The sequence below is a fragment of the Calidris pugnax genome, unplaced genomic scaffold (genome assembly GCF_001431845.1).
Source record: "Calidris pugnax isolate Ruff unplaced genomic scaffold, ASM143184v1 scaffold14, whole genome shotgun sequence".
In the NCBI taxonomy this organism is placed as follows: Eukaryota; Metazoa; Chordata; class Aves; order Charadriiformes; family Scolopacidae; genus Calidris; species Calidris pugnax.
The window spans coordinates 8510934-8520948 of NW_015090793.1; the positions used below are offsets into that span (position 1 = coordinate 8510934).

Here is a 10015-nt window from a genome sequence, read left to right on the forward strand (position 1 = left end):
CCAACTGGTCTGGGCATCCCCTTATACACCTTGTGTTCTGCCTTTGGAACATGGAATTTTGAAAAACTCAAGTAGTCAATGAAAAGCTGAAAGAATGATTGATTAAGTAGCTCACAATCCACAGACAAATCTATACTTCTTGCAGGTAGAGTATGGCATGAGAATTTATGCAGGTTCATGTCAGTCAAAATCTCCCTGTGGTGGAGGGGTTAGAATCCAATTATATGATGAGATTCTGTATAATCTAAAATTTTTTCTGATGGATAAATGCTTAAGTAGTAATGGAGTCCTAATATCACCTTTGAGACTCCTAAGAATTCAATAGCCATGAGATGCAATTTGCATCCCTCTGTCCTTAACCATATGGAATCAAAGGAAAAGAACTAATGTTTAAGGAATCAAGGCTCCTTGTCTTTGACAATCTCTTTATCAGTATAGGGATGTTGTATTTTGCTGGAGGTGAATGAATACTTGTGCTAGAATTTCTGTGAGGATACTTCATGGGATGTGGAATGAACCGAACTTATGATGGTTGTGAGCCTGTGTCAGACAAAGATATTTTTATTGAGACAACTATATAGACAGCAGGTGCAATGAAGGGCAGTAAACCAGCAGATGTGAAATAATCCATTAAGAGTTACCATCATGAAATGTTAGGTATTTATGCTACAGATATTGAGGATGAGTTGCTGTACACCCTTCTTGATAACTAGGAAAATACTTGTTCTTGTGTTATGATGGAGCCAATTCTATGGCTACCAGCACTAGCAGAATGCATCTCCTGCTAAAGCAGATTCTCAGAAATGGATAGGAAGACCACTGATAAACAGGTGTCATCAAATAACTCTAAATGCAAATGGGACATTCTATGAGGAAACCAAAAGAAGGCTTCAGAGGAGTGTTGAAAAATAAAGGAAAAGGGCTAGTCATGATCCTTTGATGTGTGCATCATGTACAGGATACAATTTATGCATTTGACAGCTACATAAAACCAGAATACAAAGTCAAATCCAACTACCACCTTTTCAAGCAAAATAAATGCTGTCAAAATTCCAGCAAGGAGATAGTGTTTTGCCGGTCTATGGCCCTGCATACTGCCTATATGGAGAGCGTGTGTGCAGTAGAGGTTGCTTATATCCCATACTCTGAAGTTAAGATGACAGAACTCTGAAGTGAACAAAGAGGTTCATCAAAGACACATTCAAGGACAGGACTGCACAATTTCATCTGCAAATGCCAAGGACAGCTGAGGAACATGGCGGGGTTGGAAAGAGTCAGTGATCAAACTACAGAGTCTTACAACAGGAGTGTAGGGAGCTTCTGAAGGGGAAAAATGAGCTCAAAGGTGGTTCCGCTCTACTGGAAATGATCCCATAGGTAGGTCCTCCATGCTGCAAAATGACCACATATCCTCTCACATTGAGGCCAACATTTCAGTCACAGTGATCTCAGTTTATAGGACAAGGAACACTTGAGTGGTAACTGAGTTTATCATCAGGTGTATAGATTGTTTGGTCTATATTAATACAAAGAGTAATAATAATATCTTCTATCGCTATTTAATTTGCACTATAACCTTCTTTAGAGAATTTATTAGGCAGTATATAAGAGAAAGACATTCTTATGTAAAGAAGTCTTATCAAAAAAGTGTTGATTTCATTACCTTTTTCCTGGCATGTCATATAAATTAGTGTTTCAGAATATTTTTTATTGTTCAAGTTCTTTTAACTTTCTTCTTCATATTTCTTTCAGCAAGATTATATAGTTCCTATGGGTTTTGCACAGGTGTATATATTTGTCTAATGATTTAGGTTGGAAATTACAAGATTTCTTAATAAAAGAGGAGTGAAGCTCTGGAATAATCACCCAGAATAAATGTGAAATATAAGAAAACAAGTTCATTTAAGTTGAAAATTGAGCAATTTATGGAAAGAGATGGCCAACATCGTTGCTTAGAGTAATCTAGGGAACTGATTTCAAGTACCTGAGAGGTCTTTTTCAGTTTCATATTCTTCTATGTGTATAAAATAAAATTTTAATCTAGATGCTGGGAAAGAAGAAAGTTTTTACAAGTTATCTTTTCCATGTTATCTCATTCTGCAGAACATACCACAGTTATTTATAAACGTGTTACCACCAGCTGCCTTTTCTCACAGTTGTTTTTTTTTTTCCCCTCAAAAATACACCGATAAGCAGCAAACAAGGAACAACCACAGGACTACATACATTTGTAAATAGTTATTTTCAAAAGCAGCGCGACTGGCATATGTAAAAATCATGAAAAGCCAATTAATAGGATTTCTTATGAACTTCTGGATTTCTTTTTCACTTGCTTTATATTTTCACAGTGGAGAAAGAGAAGAGAAATGCATAATCGAAGATATTCCCACAGACACGCTGGTAATTGGTAGGTATCTATCAATGCTGTATGATGATCTAACTTAGCAATAATTAAGATAGCTTGCAACATAACAGGAAAATCTGTGACTGATAAATATTGTAAAACATGGTGATAAGAAAGAGGGCACACTGAAAATAAATAAAAAGTGTCCTCACACATTGTGTGTATCCATCGCACAAAGAAATGCATGTTTCCAGAGTGCTTAACTGACTAGACAAAAATAATTTCTTCTACTTCTACAGCAGTGGAATTGCTGCTTCAATGTGTGCTTCTGTACATTCTGACTGATTTATTCATTCATACCTAAATTTCAATAACATGATTTTCCCCATATGAGTGTGAGAGTTACTTTTTTTGTTTGACACTGGTCTGAAAAGAATCAATTCAAGGTGTCCTGAAGTTCCATTTCACCTGGAATATCACAAGCACATTTAAGTCATCTACAAGACTGTAAATGTAACAGTGAAATGGGATACTAAAAAATAATATATAATAATCTTTTTTATAAATAATGTGATAAACATAAAAGACAATCCTAAGAATGTAGTTTGAATACAGCACACATGCTTTTGGAGATCTCAGCATGCCTTCTACAGAAGGTAGAATGCCAATCCTTGTCTTGCCAGAGCATTAGGATTAATTAGAAACCATTATTTATTAATCAACAATTTTTGTAGTGTTCTAGAGCATTTTCTAGTGTAGTAAAAATTTATTGCATTTCACACTGTTATATAGTCCCCCCAAGCATTTTAATCATAAGCACATGTAATACATATATTGTTTTATTGTTAATCATTTATCTCTATATTTTTTGTTGAAAAAGCAATAAAGATGTTTAATATTAAGCTATGTTTTATTTAGCAGATTTTTATCTATGTTTTTATTCAGGGAATTACAAAGTACAACGTTGGGATATACAAAAACACGAATTTCTTGAATCTGCTCCTGGTTTGGGAATGTTTGTGACTGTCACAACTCCTTCTGCTGAGGTAAATACACTTTATGAATGTTTCTGGAGGATTTATAAGTTGACTTTTGGCACTGATAGGCAGCACTATCTAATAATAATAATAAACAGTTTTGGGGGAAAAGTAAATCTACAGCCTACTGGTTAGTTCAGTATTTTGATGACAAAAGGTATAAGCACGTAATGATTTCTGTCAAAGTAAACAGAAATTAAGATGTTTGAAAATGACATATGTGGATAATTTTTGCTTTACTACCAGGTTTGGGAAACTGAGTCTTTAAGAATAGTAAGTGACAACTGAGAAAGCAGGTTAGATTTAACAAAAATTATAATCCACTAATTAAGTAAAATGGTAGAGAATGTACTTGAGCAACAGAAAGGAAGGCTGATGACAAACTAAATTGCAAAAGTCCAGAGTACCATAAGGCTGCATATAGCCATTTTGAACATGAACTGCCTGTGTAGCCATGAGGTCCTGAGCATTTTCAGCAATGGACAACTTATTTCTGTGCCTAGACAAGGTTTTAGCTTTCAAACTTTAAATGCTTTAGACAGCATTGATTTTTGTACATTGCAGAAATCTATAGCATTTTAATATTCACTGGGAATTAAAATTGTTTATTTTTCTTTAAATCTAACCTGAAATTGAGCTAAATTTAATGATATCAGGAGGTTAATTGATTACTTTTTACATCCAATTCACGGTACTGTTTTTTGATTGTTTTATTGATATTTATAATGTACATATCCAACATATATAATATCTAAATTACAGGTACTATTATCAAAACTGTATGGGCCACAAGGAACATTTTCTTTTACATCCCATCTATCTGGGGAGCATATTATCTGTTTACAGTCTAACTCCACAAGATTTGTATCATTTGGAGGAAGTAAACTGGTAGGTATATTAAATATTCTTTGTTGTAATAGTATTAATTTTTTACAAAATGCAGAAATCACAAGTTGGATTAGAAGTTGGTCTTCTAACTTCAAGTAGATAATTCAACATTTCCTATGATTAAAGAAGACAAACCTAGAGTTATGAAGAGATAAAAAGAGTCTCTTCTGTTATTTAAGAAGTCAAGATTAAAGAGGCAACACTAATAACTATAGAGTGATTTCATGTTTGTACACTGTAATGTTTGAATGTCAAAGATTCTGATCAATCAGAACAAGTATTTGGTTCAAAAAGATAAATATGTAAGATTGACTAACATAAACACTTGCCATAAAGATATTCCATGTCTTCATAAACTCAATTCTTCATTGAATTCCTAAAGAAAATTTAATATTTTATTTTTTGAAAAATATTAAACTTAATAATATATTAGTATACTTGATATTGTATACTGGCAACAAACTTGGTCTTAATACAGATTTTGAAAAAATAAAATAGAAGCCATTGGAGGCTCTGATCTATTTCAAAAAACAATTTCATAAACACTATTTTGAAAATTTTATCTCTATGCCTGTTCTCAAAACATAGTTGGACATGTAAGAATCACTCTTCAGAGGCGTTTTTTTTCCCAGTTGACTGCAGAGGAGTTCTAAGCATTTAGTAAATGTGTTAAGCAAGATAGGCCAAATTTCATCCTAGATGTATGCTTTGGGAAGGAGTAGATGACAGAAACAAAGAGAGTTAAAAATACTAAAGTGAGACTATGACACTGGAATAAGTAGGTGTCCTTATGCATTGATTTATGGAAATGAGTGGAAAATTAATCACACACATCACAAAAGCACTTAGGTTGTAATGATAAAAAAAATTTGTGCAGCTCATCAACCAGAGAGGGTAAGGGGGATAAAGTATTGGTTTGCCATAGTTACCTACACACCATGAATATGATTCTGAGATTACACTGGAAGATTTTTATCTAGTATAGATGGAAGTACATTAATACCATTTTACATGAAGCATGCACCATGTACGGTTCTAGGCATCCTACTCAAAAGAAGTGAACAGGTGCAGGGAAGGATAACATTAATAGAACACATATTGAATAAGGCGGGTTTTTTAGCTTAAGAACAGAGAAGTATAAACAGGAAAATATTGCTCTTTATAATTATATCTGCAGAAATCAAGATCACAAATGGAAAAAACTTTCTTCAGGTTAGTAAAATCTTTAAGTGGTATTCCATAAGAACCGGATGCAGTTATAGTTATTTGAACTGCTTCAAACCAAAGCCTAATAAATTAAAGGACAAAAGCTACCATAAGGTCGTGAGACGGATGTCTGGATGCTTATCTAACTCTAAGAGAGCTGAAAGGAGATGTGCTGTTCATTTGTGTCTGATGTCTGAGTAGACCAAATTTCTATCGTTGTAATAACAAACTCTTGGATTTTTACAGATTATCTGTTTGGCTAAAACATTTTTATTTTCTCAGGTACAAATTGGCGTCTAGGAGAACTTTCTCCTATTAGTTTTAGTAAAGATTTTCATTCATGCCAAAATAAGTTGCATAATATTGCCAAGTTGCATTCTTTCTTTTTCTTTCTATGGGTCTACTGCTTGGCAGGTTTAGGGCAGTTTTGCTATAGATCATACAGTAGTTTATAGGATAATGGCAGGTATTTCATATCAGATAAACCATGTGTGGTAAAAAAGAAAAAGATACCTTGTGGGTGGTTCTGCTTTAATAACTATGATGGACCACAAATAATCATGTAGCTGGTCTCCTTCCAGTCTATTCCTAACTGTTAGTGAAGGAAACCTAGAAGCGCATATATAAAAAGCTTCCTGCAGTACTACTGAACAATGTAATTTCTGCAATTTTAGGATGGAAAATGAAATACAATGAGCAGTCCTAATGGTGCTCATTTTTTACTAGTTTGGACAAAAAACAGAAAACATTTGCATGGTGTTGAATCAATACTACCATAAAATGATGTCCTAACAGTAGTGAAGATTTTAAATTTGTATAATAAATGTAAAAATAAAATTAAGAAACACTTCAAATATTCCACCTGATTCTTGTTTGAGGAAGGATTTCTATAAGCAATTAAAACTTTTTTCCTGTAATGAGCTTAATGGGAAATTATCTGTACTTTCTTTCTTTCTAAGAAACTTTGAAAACACAGAAGACCCAGTAATGAGAACATTTTTTTCTATTTGCAGCGTATCCATTTGGACATTAGAGTTGGAGAACATTTTTTGGATGAATCTGTTGTTCAAGCCAAAGACAAAGTGAATGAAGTTAACATTAGACTAGAACATCTAATTGAGCAAGTTCATCACATATCCAAAGAACAAAACTATGAAAGAGTATGTATGTTCCCTAATAGATCTGGTAAAAATATTGTACATAGGGTTATTGATTTATAAAGTATTATGAGGTTTATTTTTTAATTGCTATGTTATTTTTACCCAACTCATAAAAATCTATTGGCATTTAACCAATATAGCCTACATTATCTTGCGAAATATTTTTAAGGTGTAACATAAAAACTATTTAATCACTACGCACTCATGCTTACAGCAACAGGTGTTATTTTAAAGCAGGCATTTCTAAATATAGTTTTCTTGGTCAGAGTCAGTAAGAGCAGCTGAGCAGGTGGCAGGCACCATTTCTGGTGATGTTGCCAGCTGTTGTTTCCGTGCTGGTCTGTGTGCATAAAGTTTATTGGAGTGGGTAAGGAAATGACTAAGTATATATTTAAATATCTCCATGCAGTTAGAAATAAAGCCCTCCTTGACATGTGTACAGCCACTGTCTTCACTTTTCCATATGTATGCAGGCAGACTGTGTTTGAAATGTATCAACTAGTTACCTAAAAAAAGAAAATTGGCTGCAAAAAACATTCTTGAATGCAATATGGAAGTGACTTTAAACCTAAAAAGGCTTAAGCCTGTACTAATAATTAGCACAATATATGTTTTGTGAACAAGGGAAAGCTCTTCTTGCCTTTCTGTTTCAGGGTACAGTGTGTCTGCTTCTCAGTTTTGATTTGTAAAGATACCCACCTAAAGGATAAGAACAAACTTTCATTTTTACCAACATGAAAAGGAAATGTTTGTTCACTGCTATGTAGAAGAGGGATGCCTGTCCAATTACCTGGATAGTAGCATGAAACATACAGATGCTGAAAGGTAATAACTATGTTTTTCCTTTTTTCTTTAGGAGCGTGAAGAAAAATTTCGGAAGACAAGTGAAGAAACTAACAGCAATATTTTGTGGTGGGCTATTGTACAAACACTACTCCTCATATCCATTGGAATCTGGCAAATCAAATCTCTCAGAGATTTCTTTATATCTAAGAAGCTTGTTTAAGTCTTATAAAGTAAATGCACAAATTCAAAAATTGCACACTATATAACACCTAACATCCAAAGAAACCCTGCATCTGTGCAAAAATTGTTTGTATATAACTCTCAAGCTTCTCTCATCTTCTACTATGATTCTTACTGTAACTCTGGTTTCTCCGTGTCTATGACAACCTCTGGCATCCCCTTACATTTTACTGCTTGAATCCCATCTTTTATTAAGTATTTTCCCTCTACAGATGTAAAGCTAAATCTAGAAGAAGGACTCAGTAACTAAGGCAGCATTTAAATTCAACTCAGGATTAATAAATCTAAAACAGAAGTCTAAAAAAAGTTTCCTAATATTTTAAATTTCCCTACTTGCTTAGTGATTGTATTCAGTACTACCATAAACAGTTCAGCGTTTCAGACTGAATAGGATTCAGATAGTAGGCAGATAAACATCTATATCCCCTGCAGTTCTTTATTTGTCTTGAACTCAACCTATGTATGTGTAATAATACCCAGCTTTTCCTCAAATATAATTGTGATTGTTTTCTTTTTAAAATATTCAAAGTTTTAAGTGACAGTGGAGCTCACCCTTAAGATTATGATCAGTGGTTGCAGCAATTAGCATGGAAGAGAGAGACCCAAACAATTGGCAATTGTACTTACTTTTTACTCCCAGATAAGTCCTAAACATTAGGCTATAGACTTGACATCAGACCTCTGCCACGGCTATTTATGTAAATTATAGTCTTCATTAAATATGCCAAAGTAAACCAAACTACAAGTTTCTTGGTAAGCACTGAATTTTTGCCTAGATATTTTAAATTGTTCCTATACTAAACTCCTCAGTCCATTTCTGTGTTGGACAATTATTTTTATCCAACATATATGTAGCAGGACTGTCTAAGGAACTTACCAATTTTTTACTTAATCACGTATTTCCATTTCATGTATTGCAGCTTGGTTGAACATATCTTTATACCTTAATTTATCTAGTTTATGTACAACTAGCAGCGTATCTATAGTATCATGCAATTACAAGTCAAAAGCAGTTGATAAAAATTCAGATAATTAGCTTGACAAAGCAGCAGTAATGTAAAAAGAAGCTGGACCCATCTCAGCACTTGTTAACATATAAAAGTATGAAACATGAAATAGTTTCTAGATAGCAGAATACTGTGGTTTGGCTTCCTATTTGTCTTTCCAGACCCTTTGCTAGCATAAAAGCTAGTGAAAGTTGAAATATCTGTAGACCAATTATTGTTTTAAAGGTACTGCTTGCTTTCTTTTTTCTGTCTTCTCACCTTTTGTTTTCTTTAGCAAGGAAATGACATTGCCCTTTAAATTCACTTACGTTTATAGTATGGGAATGAAAATACAGCTGTGAGTATGTGAGAATCCATAAAGCTGATATGAAGTAAAGAGAAAAGGAAATGCTCTACAGACCAAATCAATCAAAATAAAATCTCATAAAGTTACTCACTGAGGTGTGTCTTATATCTCGAAATTCTGAGATTTCAGAATTGTCACTTGAAATGCGCAGTAAATAAGTCTTACTAAATTCACTTTTATGGAGCACACAACATGTCTTGCAATAACATCTTTGGTGGTTGGAAAGAAGGAAAGATGTGTTATAACCATATGGTATATGAAGTCTAAGAAGAAAGTTTAATAAAGGGTTGCTACAAGGCTGTGGTTCAGACCTTATCTGATATTTAGTAAAGCTCCTAGATACATCCTAATGACAACTTGGCTCATCTCACTTACAATGCATTTAAGCTTTTAAACCAAAAGGGCAGGCGCCATGTCAGAATTTATAAAGGAGCAGATTACGCTCCTCAGTGTTAATTAGGTCTATACTCAAACCAGCAGTGAAACTCAGAGTCTTCCCTATAGCTTGAGAGCGCTTCATTCTTTATCTCTAATAATAATAATTAAATATCTTTGCTTTGATGAAATGTTTTCAGTCTCCTTCAAGATTTTTAATTAACTCTATAAAGCAGAATCTGAATTATCGCTCTTTTGGGAAGCACTTTGGGGGCAGTAGTCTTTATGAATTTGAAAAGCCGGACATTCCTCCTATGCAGTCTGTGGCTCTGTCACACTCAGAGCTACAGCCTGCACAGCAATTAGGTCTCTAAGTTTCATCACGGGAAATTAGCAAGCCCTACGTTTTTTTCAATATAAAGAATGAAAGTCAAAACTCCTTATTTTGCACTTTTTTCCCCACCAAAAGAAGCAACAGCAAGTCTGTGACAGTAAATTAATAACCTTCCCAGATTCCTGGATTTAGAAGAGTGAAAAGGCACTGCCATTTACCACACACCTGCTGTCCCAATGACAGCATGGCCACCTCTGTGAGGAGGACAGGGCTTCTGCTGGAGCCCTGGTGG

The 10015-nt window shown here is 34.1% G+C and overlaps 1 protein-coding gene across 1 annotated transcript; it reads left to right on the forward strand.

The window, feature by feature from the left end:
• Nucleotides 1-536: 536 nt before the first annotated feature.
• Nucleotides 537-8155, forward strand: LOC106902906 (transmembrane emp24 domain-containing protein 11-like). Its single transcript, XM_014966740.1, has 5 exons — nucleotides 537-2407; nucleotides 3290-3390; nucleotides 4144-4269; nucleotides 6489-6635; nucleotides 7492-8155. The coding sequence occupies exons 1-5, from the start codon at nucleotides 2278-2280 to the stop codon at nucleotides 7639-7641; spliced, it is 654 nt and encodes a 217-aa protein (XP_014822226.1). The 5' UTR covers nucleotides 537-2277; the 3' UTR covers nucleotides 7642-8155.
• Nucleotides 8156-10015: the final 1860 nt, after the last annotated feature.

What these genes read in the sequence shown, in the direction of transcription:
- LOC106902906 (XM_014966740.1), top strand. Translation starts at nt 2,278, where the DNA reads ATGAAAAGCCAATTAATAGGATTTCTTATGAACTTCTGGATTTCTTTT. An exon ending in CACAGACACGCTGGTAATTG is followed by an intron (nt 2,408 to 3,289) that starts GTAGGTATCTAT and finishes GTTTTTATTCAG; the next exon opens with GGAATTACAAAGTACAACGT. An exon ending in CATTTGGAGGAAGTAAACTG is followed by an intron (nt 4,270 to 6,488) that starts GTAGGTATATTA and finishes TTCTATTTGCAG; the next exon opens with CGTATCCATTTGGACATTAG.